This window comes from Aquarana catesbeiana, linkage group LG03 (genome assembly GCF_042186555.1).
Source record: "Aquarana catesbeiana isolate 2022-GZ linkage group LG03, ASM4218655v1, whole genome shotgun sequence".
Lineage (NCBI taxonomy): Eukaryota > Metazoa > Chordata > Amphibia > Anura > Ranidae > Aquarana > Aquarana catesbeiana.
This window is the reverse complement of record NC_133326.1, coordinates 270,854,478-270,874,884: the sequence shown is the minus strand read 5'-3', so window position 1 is coordinate 270,874,884 and position 20,407 is coordinate 270,854,478. Positions and strand designations below refer to the sequence as shown.

The 20,407-nt window shown below is 40.9% G+C and overlaps 1 protein-coding gene across 3 annotated transcripts in view; it reads left to right on the top strand.

Annotated features, from left to right (window-relative positions):
- Positions 1 to 20,407, top strand: part of RAB3IP (RAB3A interacting protein) — a 108,976-nt gene that overhangs the window by 70,539 nt on the left and 18,030 nt on the right. For 2 of the 3 annotated variants that reach the window (XM_073620055.1, XM_073620054.1), the window contains 3 exons: positions 1,943 to 2,020; positions 4,772 to 4,984; positions 19,926 to 20,054. In XM_073620055.1, coding sequence (XP_073476156.1) covers positions 1,943 to 2,020; positions 4,772 to 4,984; positions 19,926 to 20,054 — 420 coding nt within the window. The remainder of the gene's footprint in view (positions 1 to 1,942; positions 2,021 to 4,771; positions 4,985 to 19,925; positions 20,055 to 20,407) is intronic. The other variant, XM_073620056.1, reaches the window with a different exon arrangement.

Sequence of the window (20,407 nt, the reverse complement as noted above, 5' to 3'; positions counted from 1 at the left end):
CCTCGTGCAGGTCTATAATCTTGTTCCTGACATCCTTTGACAGCTCTTTGGTCTTGCCCATGATGGTGAGGTTTGAACGGAAGAAAGATTCTGCAGACAGGTGTCTTATATACACATAACGAGTTGTTGTTAAATTGACAGGACTAATCTGTGTACCGCATGAGCACATACTGTAGCCGGAATGTGGAAGGCATAATTCTTGTTGGCTGGTAGGGTATCAACTACTTATTTTACTCACTGAACTGCAACTCGATTTAGAAGTGTTTTTTTTTTCTTGATTTTTGGATGATATTCTGACTCTATCATTTTTAAAATACACCTACGATGAAAAAATTATAGACCCTTCATTTCTTTGTAACTGGATCAAATAATTGATTTCCCCACTGTATCAATTTTTTTTTTTTTTTTATAGCTTTCTGAATTCCCATTTTAAATGTTTAATTGGCAAACAGGTATAAATGCTGCCATGTTCCAACTAAGGCCTCATGCACACTGGACATTTTTAAAAGCCACTTTTTTTTTTTTTTTTTTGTTTTTTTTGTTTCTTTTTTTGTTTTTTTTCTGCCTCTTAATGCCCCCCAGTGTTAGCCTATGTGTCTGCACATAAAGGTGTTTACAGCCATTTAGAGGCAGAAAAAAAAACCCCTCTGCCAGTGCGTTCAGGAGCAGTAGCGTTTTGCCAGGGAAAAAACTCCTAACACGCCCAGACATAACTAAACGCATCTAAACATGCTTAAGCGCTAGGCACATCCATTCATTTCAATGGTCAGAATAAGTTAATACTTTAGCCAATGAAATGAATGAAGGCCCCCAACACTTGATTATGTCTGAACACACCTAGGTATGTTTGAAAAGCGTGGCTTTTCTCCTGCCTGGAAAAAGGCGTTTCAGAAGAGCTGGGCAAAAGCCCAGTGTGCATAAGGCCTAAGTATTGATGGTGTACAACAGAGCTTTATTATGGATATCATTGCTTTTGTAATTGCTCATTTACAAAGCAGTCATCTTAGTAAGTAATGCAAGTCTTTCCAATGTGACATGGGTCAGTTCACTAAGAATTTCCAAAACTAGCACTGTACCAGGGGAAGATTGTTGTATAAATGAAGGTACACAGAAATACAGTAGCGTGAAACTATGAAACATTCTTAGCGTGCCTTCATTCACATGATAATCTTCCTCTAGAGCAACGTTACAAATTATTTACATTCCTGAGCTAAGCACAGAAACTTACCACACTGACGCATCGTTTTCTTTTAACTTAATGTCCACATCTTTTTTTAGTGAATTGACATTAACCACTTCCAGTTGGGGCCAATTCTGACATTTTGTCTCATGCATGTAAAAATCAGTATTTTTCTAGCAAAAAAAAAATATGCAATTTTCTAAAAGCAAAGGCCCAGGAGGATAAAATGGTGGTTTCTGCAGTTTTTTATGTCGCGCGATCTTTATCAAATGCAAATTTTCAGGAAAAAAATACTTTTTTTTTTTTCCACCAAATATCAGCACTTTATTGTTTGGTTGTTTATTTCAGCATATGTTTGTTCACTATTGCATGCCACACTTTTGTTTTATTTACACTTCTACAGGAAAGCCCATGAATCCTTATCCTTTTTTTGTTTTGTTTTTTAAGCTAAAAAAAAAAAGTACATATTTTTGAAATTTGTAGTATTTAGCACAAATTTGATCTTTCCATAAGACACGGGTTACATGTAATAAATTATAATGACTTGACCTCACAGACTGCACTAATGTGATGTCACCCATAGCAGTTTTCCCTCGTCCCCTAATGTATTACTAGATCTTGAATTGATGGAGCATAAACTATGGTAAAACCTGATGGAGATTCTAAACCTTCCCTACTCTACTCTACAAAAAACATGTTGGGGGGGAGTTCTGTTTTAAGATATGTGTAAAAAGTTGTTTTTTTTTAATGTTTTGATCCTAGGAAGCACATAAAATGGTACGAGAAGCAAATGTTAAACAAGCCACAGCAGAGAAACAGCTTAAAGAAGCACATGGGAAGGTATGCAGTAACATTTCATAATTTCCCGCTTTATACAATAAAGGCTGTAACTGACGTGGTATCAGACCCCAGTCATCTTTACCAACTTGTGCCAAATGGTCAAACTCTCACACCGCGCTGTCACTGATTCGTGGCAATGACACTCCCAGCCTCACCCTGCACAAGGATTTTCCAGCTCGCAGGACCACAATCTAAGTGCCAACAGACTGAGTGTGATCGTCGCTGGGTTTTGTTAACTACACAGTTCACTCTTTAATCTTCCACCAGATATTTTATCATAAATATCCAATGTTTATCATAACAATTATGACTTTTAATGTCTGTAATGCCCACTGTCACCACAGACCGTAATAAGCTTAGTGCATTAGAGATGGTATTGCCTATTTTAAAATATTGTTTAATATCATTGAAAAAACTAGTAAAACAGGACAGACACAATATTTTACAGAAAAAGGGATTACAACAAAAAAAGGACAATTATGCAACAGAAAACAAAATTAGGCATTTAAATGTGAAAATACTTAACAGAGACCTGGTTCTGAGTTCTGCAGAGTCTAGTCAATGAGCATAAGATGAATCAGTGTCTCTCATAAATGTTGACTCATGTTCCTTGTTTGGTTAAAAAAGAGAGCTATAAACTGCTGATGCAGTCCCTTTTTACTGGTTCTAGGGGAAAGTGTTAACAGAAATGATCTGACTAGTAAGAAAGTCTGAGGAGTGACGAATGGGGTATCAGTCTTAACAATCATTCAGCTACCCCACCCTTAAAGGATAGGTTCACTTAAAAAAAAAAAAAAAAAAAATGCACAGTTTGTTGCAGGTAAAAAAAAAAACGTGCATTTACTATATTTTTTTTAGGAGCCTGGAAAGCATTGCACCAGTTATTAGCAGATCTCTGATGCCATGTACCAGCAATTTCACACTGAGAGGAAGACTCGACGAACTACCACAGTGCTCAACAGCGCCGTGGTAGTTTATTGAGAACTACAAACTGACAGCTGTAAAGGCTGTCGGTAGTTGTAGTCCACTCATTCACAGAACACTGAATGATGTGGCCGGGCATAGCCACGCACGACTGCATTTTCTTTAGATTGTGGCAGCAAGCTGCCAAAACGGGGGACTGGGGGGTGGGGCGGGGCTGGTACATTTGCAACGTTAGATCCTGAACAGGGGTGTAACATGTTACAAAAGACAATTATCCTTTAAATACAGTTGTTTGCATATATTAATATTGTGGAATTCCTACCGGTGCATTGGCTTTCTGGTACCAGCAAAAATTATTGTTTGAATACAAATATGATGGGTATTGGATGGCTAGTTCACCTAGGTGAGGTAATGGGCCTAACCAACACCAATATCTCCTAGTATAGTGGTGTTTGGGCTTAAAATGCTGCTAATTGATAGAGATAAATGTGTCCTTCAGGTGGCATGTATTGGTTTTATCTCAGGAGTAATGAAATACACTATATAGTTCTGATTCTCCAGGAAGAGATGGACAGAAATGTGTATTCGCTAACTACTCCAGCTATGACAGGTTCACCTTTAGGAGCATGTTACACCCATATTTAGGTTGTAACATGCTCCTATACACCCACCTCCCGCTGCCAGTGTTTCTCGCTCTATGATAGCAGATGGGGGATCTTCTCCCCGCAGAAACAGCACAGCTATGCGGGGCTCCGTGCACACAGGCACGTCAATAATTTACAGTTTCCTGTGAATGAAGTACAAGTACTGGCTGTGGCTGACTATGTTTTTGCACAGTGGGTCTGTATCTTTAGCGGAAGGACAGACACAAGACGCAAACTGATCGCACTAGTTTGGTCAGTTTACTGTCAGGAGGAGGGTCACAGGCAGAATCAACCAGGTAAAATAGAACTTGGGCAGGGAGAAATGTAAAACTGACAGAGAAATCGCATGTATACAACTTGGAGCCATAATTGCATTGTAGGTAAGATTGCTTTGGAATTTTTTTTAAATCTATTTTTAGATTGTTATAGTGTAAATACATTTAACAAGATTTCCATTAACCACGCAAAGCCAGTTAAATACTGTACCTACTTTCAAGGACTTTCCAAAAGTTGCAAAGAATCAGTTGTGTACCTCCGTCGCAATACTTTAGAACTACCCTTATTTTTAAATCTTGCTTGTGAATCAACAACCATTTTTCAAGGGTGCCACAAATGCATAACAAAGCTTGAGAAATTTTCAGTCTGTAAGCTAGAGTCTTATATAATTTAAAGAAATCTTGATACATTTTGCTTTGGGGGTAAGGGGGAGCAGTGTGTGTATATGTATTGTAACAACGCAACAAAAATGTAGTGATAATCCATGTTACATTTTATCATTGGATAGACCCTTCTAGACGTATATTTCTGAAACCGTATTGAATACCATTTTGAGCTGCCATTTTCTGTGAAATGTGGTTTGTATACTTAGTTTTCAGTGATAGAGATTTGGTGCTGTGTTCTGTTATGTATGTAACCTGCAGTTGATGTTTCCATATATTTAGTTTATTAACAAAGTGGAGTAAATTTATGGTGTTTTTATTGTTGATTAAATAAAAGCTTACATGTGTAATTTTAAGCATGTTTCTTAATAGCTACCTTTTTTAGTTGGGTTTTTTGTATAAACTGTATATTCATTCAATAATTAATTTCTATGTGTTGACTTCATCTACACCATCAATATTACAGATTTGCAAAAGTGTAATTTTTTTCTTCATTTTTTTGTCCTGTTTGAAACTGGTTGTAGATTGATGCACTACAGGCAGAAGTTGCAGCTTTGAAGTCTCTTCTTTCAACATCCCCAACTTCCCCCACAAAAGAACTACAGCCCGGAGGGAAGGCTCCGTTCAAAAAAGGCCATGTCCGAAACAAAAGCACTAGCAGTGCTATGGGTGGCAGCACTATGGACCTCACTGTAATGCAGCCAATAGTGAAGAAATCTAAAGAGGTAATTAAAATAGTAAGTTACAGTTATTCCAATGCAGAACAGTCTTCTGTTCCTTTAAGCGTTGCTTGCTTGCCCTTGTCTTTATCTAGCATATAAAACAAATGACTGATAAATATCTCTGCTATGAACTACCCAGTTTGGTATGTATTCCTTTTATCAGAATGATCCTGGGTGGTTTATGTACTGAGCAATATCTCTATAATGTGCTGTTTAAATGCAGTGGACATTCTTTGGCTAGTTAGAAGAAGATAACATTGTGGAAAGCACAGACTAATATTGCAGCATAATCCTATTACAACTACAATCAGTACTCCTTAAGATTTCATGTGTAGTAAAAAGGACAAACATAAGGTAGCTGTATCAAATGTATTTGGGACTGTGATATAATTAAGAATATTGTACGTAAATATATAATTTCTTTATGAAGATGTGATTTGTTCTTAGATTCTTAAAATGGTGTTCTTGTTTGTACAAAGAGCCCCCCTGGGTAGCGTTTACTTTGGGAGTAATGCAAGTAAGAGGCTTTAGTTGAATAATATGGGATATATTTAGAAAGCTATGAATGTGACATTCATCACAAATTCATTGCCTTCCTGGCACATGTGCTTTTAATTTATAGTGATTGATTCACCTGCTGTGAATGTTTGGTAAATGTCACATTCGCTGCTTTGTAAATATATCCTTGTGTGCATGTATTGAAGGGAAAGGTTGTGAGATCTCCAGCGCTGAACCTTTCTTTATATCAGTTCCAGTACACAATATTTAGTGCATGTGATAACCTGCAATAGTTGTACAATTCAGTATGTGGGTAGATCTGGAGGAAGTTAGATTATTTACACCTAAAGAGAATACACTAATGTAGCTAGATATTTTCCTGAATGTCCTGTGTCTCATGCTCTCCTAAGTATTTTAGAAAAGGTAGAGACATTTTTATTTTTCCAATTACACACAAGAAAAGTGTTTTGGATCTCTGTTGCATATCAGAATCATCTCATAAGAACAAGATAAGGGGTCAGATGGGCTTTGTAGCTTAGGCTTAGCCGTTAGCTCTATTGGGGGTTGTAGTACATCAGATCAGGGCCCCAGCATCCTTTTCTCTAAATGTTGCCCCCATTCTGACTGCCTTCTTTTCTTTGGTCAGTCAGCCAGGCCATTGGCCACACCTGCCTCAAACTTCCTTTCTAGATGTTCTGCACATTGCCAGACTTCATGTGCAGAATTTCTGACCTTGTGGAAGCCTTAGATCACAGGTGTCACAACTGTGCCCGTTCGACCTCCCCTCAAGAATCTGTCTTTTACCTTGAACCAGACATTGTGCAGGAGGAGGATGTTTCGCCTTCTGAGGCATCAGATCAAAATGATATGCCTGCTACATACTTTTCCCCTAAGGCTTGGTTTGTACTGCCGTGACCTGCGGTGAGACTGTGCCAGGAGACTTCCTGGCAACTTGAGTACTACTTTGAGGCACAAGTCTGATAGAAGTTGCCTTGAAGTAGTACAGGAACCTTTTCTAAAGTCAGTGCGACTTCAGTAGTGCTAATTTGGACAGGTCTTGTTGATTTAACATGGGATTTCACATGTCATGTGACTTGGGATCTCACAAGTTGGATCCCAAGTCGCAGCAGTGTGAAACAAACCTTAGCTTGACAAGATGCTGATTTAAAGCTGTATGCTTTTGTTTAGCATTGAGCAGCCAGAGTCTGCTCACCCCAAGGTATCCAGTATAAGGTTTCTAAAATTGCCTGTAACAACTGGTTCACATGCTGGTTGAAAAGATTTTTACTCCTCCCAAAATGCTTCACACAGCAATATCCTGTTGAGGAATGTTTCCTTAGGAAATGGGCAATTCCTTGGGTGAATCTGGCTTTATCTTATTTTAAAAAGACACTCATGGTTCCCATTGAGGATAATCCTGTTTTTCAAAGTTTGTAAGGTTAGAGACTCTCCTGAAAGCTATTTTTGCCATGGCAAGCACTGCAATGCAACCTGCAGTTGTGTCTATGGGAGTCTGTTAAACCTTTCCTGTCTGGATTAAGCGATTGGCCCCAAGCCCTGGTTCCATCTTAACGGTTCCCTTTGTCCATTGCCAGCTGGACTTTTTGCCTTCAGCTTTACACTACTGTATAAATCTTGGCAGATACACTTTGCCGAATTTTAGGGATGTGCTTTCTTTCTGTGTACATGTGCAAAATTCTCAGGCTTAAAGTGGTTCTAAAGGGTGAAGGTTTTTACCCTTCATTCTATGCATGAAGGTAAAAAACCTTCAGTATGCAGCTCCACCTCAGCCCTGCCCGATAAGCTTGATCTCAATCCAACGACATGCACGAGAGCAGTTGCTCTCCCGAGTTTCTCCCTCCTCATTGGCTGAGATTCAGCAGCAGGAGCTAATGGCTCCCGCTGCTGTCAATCACAGCCAGTGAGGAGGGGATGGGGTTGAGCCACGCTTTCTGTGTCTTATGGACACAGAGCGGGACTCAGAAGCAAGCACACGAGTGCCCCCATAGCAAGCAGCTTGCTATGGAGGCACTCAGCAGGGAGGAGTGGCTCAGAGCGCTGGCGGGGGACCCAAGAAGAGACTGATTGGGGCTATGCTGAGCAAACACATTGCACAGAGCAGGTAAGTATGGCATGTTTGTTATTTAAAAAAACAAAAAAAAGCATGATCCTTTACAAACACTTTAAATGCAGATGCAGCAGAACTTCTTGCAAGAAACTTCTTGAGCAGTTGCCCTTTGAAAGTATACGCCTGATTGGGCCCTCCTTGGATAAGTGTATCATGGAAATCATGGAAGGTAAGTGTTCTCTCCTCCCCAGACAAAAAAAGGCTTGCGCCTCTACCAGTAGATCTTCTACTCCTCAGGTTAGGAAGGTTTCTCTACACTGGGCATAGGACAGAAATGTATTTTGTGATAAGGCATGGTCTTCCTAATCAGCAAAGGCCTCTTTACAGTGATGAGATGCTCCACTTCTCAAAATTTTAGACCCCTGTCTTCAAATTGTTTCCAGGGTCTACAAACTGAGGTTGTGTACTCTTCTGCCCCCTCACTTTATGCTCTCCAACATGGTGGGTGGATCTGCTTGCGGCTGTTTAAACAGCTCTTGGATCAAGGGGTCATTACCCTTGTATGAACAGTGGAATGATTTTGAAGTGATTGTAAAGCTTGGCTTTTTTAATTAAAATAACAAACGTGTTCTACTTGCCTGCTCTGTGCAATGGTTTTGCTCAGAGCAGCCCCAATCCTCCTCTTCTGGGGTCCCCCACCGGCGCTACAGCCCCCATCAACTGCTCCTTGTCACATGCTCTGGTGGAAAGCTGCAGGAGCCAAAAGCTCTTGCTGCTGTATCTGAGCCAATGAGGAGCGAGAGAGCCTCTGCTCTCATGCACATCGCTGGATCCAGCTTGGGCTCAGGTATGTATTTAGGGGGGCTGCATGCAGAAGTTTTTTTTCCAGTGGTATTTTGCAAGTGGCAAAGAAAAACCTTTGCCTTTACAACCACTTTAAGGTTTATACTGGAACCTCTTTATTGTTCCCAAACTGAATGGAGGAGTTTGGCCCAGTCTGGTTCTGATAACTTTCAATCTGTTCCTATGTGTGAGGATGATTTGCTTGGAAAATGCCACGTTGGTAATTGCCTCCTTCCTTCTAGGAGATTTTCTGGCCTGCAGTGGACAGTCAGCATTGCCCATTTGTCACCTTTCTATTTGACTTTTGTATAGCTCCCTGGGTTTTCACTAAGGAGCTTGCCCTGGTTTTGACTCTGCTCCATGCTCAAGGAATTCACATTGTGGGGTACCAAGACAATCTTTTTTTGTTAAAGGACCAGTCCCCGCTGTCCCTGTCAGCCAACAGATGGTACAGGCTCTGCAGAGGTTCAGTTGGATCTTCAACCTCCAGAAGTCATTGCTGGATTTGATTAGAGTTACTGGATCTGAAGCTGGTCAGAATTGTTTCTGTCTCGGGGCAAACATCTGTTCTTAAAGAATATGTAAACCCAACTTTTCATATTCCTGATATGTGCCTGTTGTACCATGTACTTGTATAAAAAAGTATCCTGTTCCCTTTGTATTGCTTCGTTTGTGTGAAATGCCTGGTGTTTCTGCCAGTCCCCCTGTCAAAAACTGAGCACACCAAGTACGAGAGCACAGCATAGTCAGTTCTCTAGCTGTGCTGGGAAAATGAGTCTGCTCTCCTCCAATGGTCAGACTTGTCTTGACAGTATACAAGTGTAGGCGCAATAAACTGGAGACGGCAATAAAAACAAAAACAAACCCCCCCACCACAGCCTCCGAAGTAATATATGAATGGTTAGAAAAAAAGGTGTCTCTAAACATTAGTATTTATATTACAATCATAAACATTTCAAGGAAAAGTCCAGGGATCCAAAGAACCAAGACAATAAGTCCACAAGTAGGGCTGCCTTCACCGAGAACTGAAACCAGATTCCAAATCCTGAGAAGAAAACAAGAGAGAGGCGCCTCTGGGTGTAGACTTAAAACAATTTATTCATAAAAACTAGTAGTAGTCACATTCACATTTAGGAGGTCATCAGAAAGCATGTGAATGTGAACAATCCATCATGAGAAGCATCATCCATCATGGGAAATACATCAGATCAGTCATGGACTCCTAATCAGCTGGCTGGAGGCTCTGCCTGTGTGACTACTACTAGTTTTTATGAATAAATGGTTTTATGTCCACACCCAGAGTCTCCTCTCTCTTTTGTTTTGTTTTCTTCTCAAGACTTGTCTTGACACCCTGCCCCCCCCTGCACAGCCATTCACTGGTAAGACCGGTGTGTTGCTACTTCTCCTCTCCTAGCTCTTATGCAGTTGAGAACAGAGGGAATGTGATTGAATTCTATTTTAAAATTAATGTTCTTTTATAAGGTGAGGGTTTACATATACATTAATTTTAATGCCTGGGCCCTCTGGGCCAGTTAAAACCATTAATTCATACTTGCATAAGGGTCTTGGTCCTCATGATTGCCTCCTTCGAGGCAGTGACATACACCCTGCTTCCCTTTAGACCGTTGCAACTCAATCTTCTAGCCTCATGAGAAAAACAGACTCCGTTATTGGACTGCCCTATGTGCCTGAGCTCTAGGGTCAGGTTTTCCTTAGCTTGGCAGATTTCCAGTGCAACCTTGGAGTTTGAGGAGGAAAAGGTTTCTCTGTCATGAAAAGTTTTCATAACCGATGGCAGCCTGTTGGATTGGGGAGCAGCCCTGAACTCCTTATCTGTGCAGGGGACTTGCTCCTTGGGGGAAGCTCAGCATCCAATCTACATTCTGGAACTTGGATCGATTAGGTTGTCTCTTCAAACCTGGATAACTATGTTGCAAGGACCTGCAATGAAAATCCAGTCAAACTATGCTTCAGCTTTGCCTTACGTTTACCATCAAGGAAGCACCAGAAGTCTTGCTGCTCTAAAGGAAGCAAATGTAGTCCTCTCTTGGGCAGAACTTGTAGTTCCAGCCCTGTTCGCTGTCCACATTCCAGGAGTAGAAAATTGGCAAGTGAACTTTCTCAGTTGTCATCGTCTGCATCCAGAGGAAAATGGTTTTCATCCAGAAGTCTTTTCCACCAGCAGGGGACACCAAATGTGGATCTCTTGGCATCCAGAACAAACAAGACAGGTTTGTTGCCAGATCCAGAGACCCTTGGACCTCGGCAGTGAACGCTCAGGTCATCCTGTGGGATGAATTGAACCTGATCTACGCCTTTCTGCCCTTCCAGATTCTCTCTGGTCTATTTCGCAGATCAACAAAGAGGGCATTCTGGTGATTCTCATTGTACCAAATTGGTCCCGGAGGACAGGGTACACAGACCTATTCAAGCTCCTGGAAGATGCTTCATGAGCTCTTTTGGTCTGCGTGGACAGTCTATCTATAGGGATAGTGTTCCATCCTGCTTCTCAGTTGCTGACTCTAAGGGCATGACAGCCACAGCCTTGAAGGACAGGGACCTTTCAGATTCAGTCATCCCTAATCTCTTGTAGGTTAGGAAGTCTACATAAAGACTACCATCAAACCTGGGGGCCTAAATTGCTTGCTACAAGTCGAGGAACTTTTATCCTAGTAGTACTCAATGTAGTTATTCTTCCAGACCAAGAAAATTGGCCATGAGTACCATTAGGGACAGATCTCAGTCTTGGCCATTCTGTTTCAGAAAACTTTTGGCCTCTTGGTTTTTAAGGTCTCTAAGGAGTCGATCACATCTCTCCCTCTGTACTTTCCACTGTATCCACAGCTGTTCTCAGCTCTCCAGAAGCTGTATTTGGAAGGATAATTCCTCCTCTAACCTTACCTGTAAGCTGTCCTTTCTGGCGATTACTACCTCTGCAAGGAGTGACTCTGAGTTAGCAGCCTTATTTTGCAAGGAGCCTTTTGTTACTGTTGCACAAGGACAAGGTTGTTTTAAGGCCTATGGCTTCTTATCTCCCAAAGATGTTCTCTACCTTCTACTATAATAAGAATATTGTCCTCCTCCCTTTCTTATGTCCTACTCCAAAGCTTTTTAAAAAATGTATCTCTGCTATCTGGACATGCTGCCTGTGGTAAGTGTTTACCTCTTAACTCTTGCTTCTTTTAGGAAATAAGATTCAAGCGTTGGGCCTCTTACTCCACCATTGGTGGGTGGATTAGACAAGTTATTGCCTATATAGCCTAAAGCATAGGGTTTCTCCTTTCCCTGTTAAGCACATTCTACTAGAATACTTTATGTACTTTTTAGCATTAAGCATTTGTTTCTCAATTTGCAAGGCTGTCACCTGGGCCTCTTTTCACACATTTGTCACAAGTTTTGCCAGGTGGATGTTAAAGCCTACCCTTATGCCACTTTTGGGTGTAAGGTGCCTACAAGCTACTCTGAGTCCGTGCAGCCCTTCTTGACCTTTTTCTGTGGGCTTGTTGGCATGGTTTGCTGTGTTGCCCTCCCCTTTTGTTGGGCTACTTTTGGGCATTCCAGTCAGACTGCATCTTGTACTGTATGATCAGGAAAATAGGATTTTTGATCTACCATTAAAATCTGTTTTCTGGAGTACAGGACACTTCCCTCTGTTCGTATGAACTCCCTATTGCTTTATAGAAAACTGAGGCTAGCTGGGAGTGTGAGACGTGATCTAGGGAGATATCCTTGTTGCCTTTTGCCAGTGTCCAGTAACCTGAAGGTAGCTGCATATAAAATAGTCAAAATGATATAAAGAAGCCTCTGTGTCCTGTACTGTACTCAAGGCATCGGATTTTAACTGGCAAGTCATTGGGTATCTTAGTGATCACTGTGAATAGAACCCTCCCCTTTAACTCTTTGAGCTCATTCACACGGGCATACCGATCGGTACACCTGTGCGAAGGGCCATCTTCACATGGTCGGGATGCACATGTGTTCCATGCAACCACATGCAGGCACCCCGTAAAATAATGGCAGACCGCTGCATGAACTTGTACGAAACTCCCAAGCGCATCCTGGAGTGTATCTGGGAGCGATGCACGGATCAGATATAATGCATATTTTGTTTTTCTCCTGTAAGGGTCCTTTCACACAGGCGTCCTCAATTGAGTCATGTTTTTACTAAGAAAAAACAGATTCCGTTTTATGTCGGTTTTTACATCAGCCTTCATTTAGTTCAGTTTTACATCAATTCAGTTCTGTTCAGTTTAGTTTACATCAGTCTACATCTGCTTGTGAATCCGTTTTTTTTTTTTTTGTTTTTTTTATTGTTGCAGAAACCAATCATAGGTAAAGTATAGAAAAAAAATTTTCTTGCGTAAAAACTGACATAATAAATGGAACTGATGTAAATGGGCGGCATCCGTTTACATCCATTCAGATTTGTCTAAACAGAAAAGGTTGCAGTCTTGTTCCATTTAAAAAAAGGCATGAATGGGCACATCTGTAGCCAGATGTAAACATCTATCTATCTATCTTTGCAACTAGATGGTGTATCTAGGAGAATTTGTTTAGTTTTTTCAGGGCAAACTGTACTTTTATTTGGCAGTAAATGTAAAAGGATATCTCCTGATTTTTATTATAAAATAATAAAAAATCAGGAGATATCCTTTCACATTTACTGACAAATGAAAGTCCAGTTTGCCCTGAAAAAACTAAACAAATTCTCCTAGATACACTAGTTGCAAATATATATATATTTTTGCATGTGCCAAAGTTGCAAAACTGTGTTCAAGGATCAAGATTTGTTTTAACCTTTTGTCATTAGAGGGGTTAACAAGCTGATTCACACAAACCTAATATTTTGTTATTGGTGGATGATAATAGGTTGAATATTTTTTTATTTTGTATTTCTTTTTTTTTTTTTTTTTCTATAGTGATTTTTAAGCATGAGCATTCAGGTCTTTCACTGCATGCTGTGGGTGTTTACTTCTATTGCAATCTCTTTTGTAGTGAAATAATTAAAAAGTCCAACAGGTCATATTGCTGCTTTTATTCATGTAATAAAATATGGTCTACTTCTGGTAGTACAGGATTGTCTGTCTTTTGAAATAGTCTCTCCTGTGGTTCCTTGGATAGCTTAGACAGTGTTTTTGCATTTTTACCTATGTATGACACTATGTAATGCTACTATATTTATATGTGTTACTATGTTTATATGTGTTGTAAGGGACTTGTGGAGTTATAACTTAGAGATAATTGGTGATGATTCTTGGCATTCCTTTCATTGCAGGAGTCATACTCAGACCCCTATTAATGTATGTTGGCATCATTATGTACTGGCTGCTGAAAATATTGGGACAGTTTCCAGATGTGGCTCAGAGAACCAATTCTTAGCTATGCTGAAATTACATCCTAAACTTTTCAGTGTCTAAAAGACAGATTGCTTTTATCCCTGGATTTAGGAGCAAAACTGCAACCTCTTAAGTTTAGTTTGTGTTACCTATTAGCACAACAAAGACCAATGCTTCTTATACTGTTATCTTATTTGTCATCTAAGAATTATATAGGCAATTATTTCAGATTTTTCCTTTCAGTACTTTGAGGAGGTAACAAGGCAAAAGCGTGTAGGTTAGGGGTAGGTAGCCTTGACTTTACTTGCTAAATGCTTGTTCCAGGTCAGCATAAGGTGGCAGTAAAGGTTTCTTGTAAGACTAGCACCTCGGCTTTTCAGTATGTTGTCTCATTGTCCAGAGCTATTAGTAATTCTGTGAGTGTTTTTCTGTTAAAACGCTACAAATTGGTCCTGCTTTAGAAGTGTTCAGCCTCATCTTTGGCTAAGTTACTAGTCTATTTCAAGCATGTTGCATTGATGCGTTATCCCTTGATTATTCTTATAGCTAATGTTCCCCCTTTTCTGGCTTCCACACCTGGATGTACCTCTCTTTTTAACAGCTTGCCTGGAGAATAACATGGTGGTTGTTGCATTTTTTTTTTATGATGCATAATATTTGCACAGCCATTAAATACAAATTTTCATGAAAAATACACTTAAATGAATTGTAGTACACACAAGCACAATATAATACCCAATTTTTGGTAAGAATATAAAAGATAATGTTGCGTCAAGTAAATGGATGCCAAACATGTCAACAATCGCCCCAAAGCAGCGACAGAACTTCTTTTTAGAGCAGAGTGTGGTGTGTTTTTACCTGTGCTTTTTTTTTTTTTTTTTTGCAACACGTTTCTGAAACACAGTAAAGCATGCAATTTCTGTGCAGTTTGCTTTGCATTCAGAAACAGATGTGAATGGTGCCTATTTGTTGTTGTGTAAACAAAACAGATTTCACTTTTAGGCCCCATTCACACCTAGCGTAGTGGGACTTTACAATTTTTTGGCTCGTTTTTACCGTGACATGTATAGGGCAGTCTATTTATTTCAATGGGCTGCGCTACACATGGCAAAGTAGCTCATGGGACATCTTGGCATGTTGTGAGTTGCATGTTTTTTACTGTGCATTTTGCTGCTGTCTATATTCCTATGGCACACGTTCCTGGAAAACAAGGCTCATCAATAGTGGGTGCTGCAGCGATTACCATCTGGATCCTGGAGACATCAAAAAAATGTACATATTCGCCAGCACACCATGGATCTACAATCGCTGTCCAAAGGCTTTTATCGCAGAGAGATCACATCACAAAGACAAGTGCAACATTTCGAAGTTGCGCAGGACCCCTTTGTCAGGCATGTGATAAAGTGCAACAGTGGCAAAACAGAATAGATGTACATCAACCACCAATCAGAACATGCAAAAATTTTCAAAAATGTTGCACTTGTCTTTGTGATGTGATCTTTCTGCAAAAAAAGCCTTTGGACGGTGATTGTAGATCCATGGTGTGCTGGCGAATATGTACACTTTCTTGCTGCTGTGTTTTGTCGCTTGTTTTTTCAAATAGCAAAATGTTTTTCGTAATGTGTTTTGGTATGCTGTTAAAGATTAATGGCACCGAAATCGCAACTAGTTAATTTTAGGTGTATAAAGGTGACCATAACACTATACAATCTGATTGTACAATCTCTGTACGATCTCCTCTAGATTTACTAAAACTATATAATAGGAGGACACACCATCTATCCAATTGCTCTGTATCCAAGCAGGCAGGCCCTTGCACTTCATTCAAGGAGATTGTACAATCGCATTGTATGGTGAGCTTTACTGAACCCAGGACATACTTCTCTACAGCTCTGATCCACATACCTGTTCTTTGATTGCTCAGCTCCCCCACACTCTGCCAAATGAACGATCTATGCAAGATGAAGGCAAGGTGGAAAGTGCTCACAGCACTGTGGTAGTTCATTGAGAAGTACAAGCCGCTAAGGCTGTCCAGACTTGTAGTTTTCAATTTACAGAACAGTGACGCAGACAAAACCTTGCACGGCCGCGTTGTGGGTTTTTTTTTTTTTTTTTTTTTTTACATTTTGACAGCAGGGAGGAGAAATCAAAGTGGGGGGCAGTCCTTTCGTGACATGTTACACCCTGAATATGGGTTGTAAGATGGTGTGCAAGGTGAACCCATTGCTCCTCTTAATTCGCTGCCAATTTTTACCCACTACTTCACTCTTTGTCCACCCTTTATGCAGTCCTGGGAGTGCCCATACTTATCCTGAATAGGCTGTAATAATGCTGTAAAAATTACAATTTTACTTAAGATCCTGTATTACTTCCTCACTCTGCCTATACTGGTCCCCCCACATTACGCTTAGTGCAGAATAGGATCCTACATTTTATATAACCTAATAAGCATCCTGGAATTCCTAGAGCTACTCTTTTAAGCACAGACTACAAGGTGGGTTGGGTGTCCCAAGCATTACCAAATAATTAGCAGCCCAGATCTCTCAGCTGTCTCTGCTTCATAACATAACAAAAAAAGTGCAGCGCTTCACAATAATAAATTAATGTCCATATGTTGGGTAGAGTCCCAAGTGCAAAACAATCATATTAGGTAGGAAGTCCTAATAGGCTCCAAAGATCAACGATGACATTGTAGTGTGCCAGAACATTCACCAGAAAATTTATTAAAACCAGCATATAATCAGAGTGATACACAGTGCTTCTTATCTGTGGTATACTTTCAACATTCTATCCACTCACCAGATAACAAGCCATTAAGAGCCTTGTATCAATGTCTTGGAGCTTGGTTACATCCTATCCAGGGTAGTGGACAGCAAGGTAAACCTCACGGGAGACCGGCACTGTGCAAAGTAAAGCTCACACATGGGAACCCAAGAATTGCTCATATAGTGTAGTATTTATTAAAATCAGAATTCACAAAGCTGCAGCATACCAGTAAAAATGGCGAAATTTTTTTTTACAAAAGATGGCTGCCGCTCCCAGCATAAGGACACGACAGTAATGGCGTCAGCGTGTAGACCCCTACCGACGCGTTTCATGCGCATGCAAGTTCTCAAGGGATCCGCCTATCATTGGTGCCATGAATCAAACTTGATTTATGGCACCAATGATGGGCAGATCCCTTGAGAATCATAAACTACACCTTCCCACTCTGAGCACAGCCGGAAAATGTGGTATTCTGTCAGATACTCGGGCAACCTCATGTCTCACTTCTTGCCCCTTTTGCCTATCCTTCACAATCCTCGATTTCCCTTTGGGTATCAATCAGCCTCAGGTATTTTCTTGGTGGACCTCTCATAGTTTCACACAAGTACAGCATTTCCTGTCCTCTGTCTTTTCTAGCATGGGCCTCTCTCTGAGAAACACGTGAGGTTCCACAATCTGAGTTTTTCCGCTACCTCCAACTCCACCATTGGATATCATCCCTCTGCCATACCTCTACTTACTCCTTTGGGAAAACTACCTTGGAACACACATGCCATTACTCCCCGGGCTCAAGTCTCATCTACACCCTCTATGCGTCCCTGAATTGTAGAATTTCCCCTACTTCTCTCTCATACGTGTCTCAGTAGGAATGGGACCTGGCATCTGAGATAGACCTAGCAGACTGGAGCAAAGCCTGATCTTCTGTAGCAAAATGCTCATTTAACACTGCTATCTTAGAGGCGGCGTATAAAGTGCTCCTGCTGTGGTATTGGGTCCCAGCCCGAATTGCCTGTGCCAACCCTAGTTTCAAGGACAGCTGCTTCCAGGGCTGCGGCCATTGCGGGGATGTCTTGCATATATGTGGACTTGTCCATGTTTGATAGGCTTTTGGTTCCAAATCTTTGGCCTGCTACACACTCTATTCCACTTGACTATCCAAAAGGATGCTGAATTGGCCCTGCTGCACTGCCCTATCCCCGGCTTCTATGCTCCTCTGCAAAAGTTGGCAGCCTACCTATTTTGTCCACTTTCAGGGCATTAGAGACCGTATGACTGCTTTAATGCTTAACAAATGGATGTCTAGCATCCTCAAGGATTCTCACACTAAATTTCTACAGATATGGGAACCTTGGCCTCAATATGCTTTTCTCCCCTTTCCTCCAGCTAGTATTGGACGCCTGTGACCGACGCACCTGACAATCCTGAGTCCATATCCCCATTGCCCTTTCTCCCTCTTTCACCTCCTCTGTTGGGCCCTTCCTCCGCCCCCCCTCCCCCTTTTTTTTCTCTTGTCTTTCCCTTCCTTTTCTTTCTTCTGGGGCTTTCGCCTCCTCCCTCTTTCTTGGTTACTCTACACTCTCAGTGCATAATCTATACTGCACCATTATCAGGGAATTGGCCTGTCCAGGCTTGACATTGATATCCATGCAGATCTTACCTGGGCCTTGTTTTTTCAGTTGTTTTTTTTTTTTGTTTAAAAATCACAAACATGTCATACTTACCTGCTCTGTGCAGTGGTTTTGCACAGAGCAGCCCCGAACCTCCTCTTCTCAGGACCCCCACAGGCGCTCCTCCCTCCTGCTGAGCACCCCCAAAGCAAGCAGCTTGCTATGGGGGCACCCTAGTCGCTGTGCTGTGTGTCCATTCAGACACGGAGCCGTGGCTCTGCCCTGCCCCTCTCTCTCCTCATTGGCTCACTGTCTTTGACAGCAACAGGAGCCAATGGCGCCCTGCTGCTGTCTTAGCCAATGAAGAGGGAGAGTCCGAGACAGTAGAGACTTGTGCAACATCGCTGGCAGAAGGGTTTTTTTTTATCTTCATGCATAGAATGTATTAAGATAAAAAAGCCTTTTGACTTTAGAACCACTTGAAGCTTTATACGGATTTATGTTGCCACCCCAAGCCCCTGCGTGGGCAGATTGGATGCTTTATTATTGTTCCTTTTAAAATTGAATAAAAATAATTGTACCAGAGAGGTGAACTTATCCTTTAACTCTTAAAGCACTATTGACCATTTTTGCATATAATGGTCAAAAAAATCTGGTAACAGGCAGGTGTGTATTGGTGTTCTTTTTGCACATCTTAGTGTATTTATTGCATGACTCTTGCATGTGGGTTCACAGATTGAAGAGTCAAGTAACACCTGTTTATATGAACCGTTTGTGGACACACTGTGTTGATACATTCAGTTGGTCACAAATTGCTCTCTGTATGGGTTACTTTCATTGAATATTATAAGAATTGTTTTCACAAATTTTTTTTTTTTTGTATATGTTATTTTCACGTGAGCTTTGTCTAATATTCATTTTGTATGGTATGTTGGTGTGCTTTGCAGATATCACTCATATGTTATTTTTTATTTAAACCATGACTTTGAATATGAGCGCCACACACTTCTATCACATTTGTAGCATGTCTGGTGTGAACGGCTCTCTTGAGGTCATTTCTCAGCATCTCTGTGGTGTTAAGGTCTGGGCTCTGACTGGGGCATTCCAAAAGGCGAGTTTTCTTTTTCTGAAGCCAGTCTGTGCTGGATTTTATTGTCACTGTATCGTTGTACCAGAATCATCGTTTTAGGAGGAGAATAAGTGTGTGTGTTTTTTTTTTTTTTTTTTTGTCTATAGTTTTGTAAATAAATGGAATCGTTTTTGCAAGATGTTTGTGGGTGCAGATACCTGTATTATACAGGTATCTGCACCCCCTCCCCCCTGAAAGGTGCCAATTGAGGCACCGGAGGGGGGAGGAATCAGATGAGCGGAAGTTCCACTTTAGGGTGGAACTCCGCTTTAATAATGTCATTGTATGTTCCATGTGCCAATAAGTTGATGCATAGTAGGTTGCATTTGTTTCTGTTTAGTCTAAGTTGTTTAAAACTCTGGAAGTAGGCATCATTTTAAACTTTAAATTATTTTAATGGTGTAACCTTAGTGCATGCTTTTTGTTGGCTGTGTGTGTGTGTGTGTGTGTGTGTGTTTGTGTGTATGTGTGTGTTTGTTTGTTTTTTTTTTATAGGCAATGCATTGTCATTGTGCATTTTATTTATATTGGCAATATTGTTCATTCGATCCTGTGTAAATACCAGTCTTGACATATTTTATAGAAAACTGTGATTATGGATGATGGGTGTTTGTTCAGTATCAATAGAGGATGCCATTGAGATGTTTATATAATATAAGGATTCATACCATTCTAATGGTATCGCCACACTTATGTTTCATATTTGTAGGTTGATTTAACACTTTACCAAGAATTCAAAGTTTGGAAAGAAGAGCCTTTGATGGACAGAACAAGCACATTCTTAAAAAGAATTTATCAAGAGGATATATGTCCCTGTTTAACATTCCCCAAAAATGAGGTAAATGTGGGATGTAAGCTGCTGCTGCCAGTGCCATGGCTACACAAGCAGAGCCTGCAGGGTTGAATGTGAATTTGAATAAAATCTCCCATTACCTGTCTATGTCTAGTACAATTGGGACCAGTGCCAGGACAAGGTCATCTAGAGCCCAGGGCGAAGATGCCAAATTGCACCCCCCCCCCCCCCCCCCCCCAAGATGTATGAACAAATGTCGTCCCCCCCCCCCCCCCCCCACAAAAAAAAATTGAGTTTGACCAGTCTGCATGTTTACCGTCTAAGCATAAATTCCCCCTCCTATCAGTTCAAATCCGCCCCCATGCTGAAAGCACAAATCTTTGCCTCCCCCCATCCCC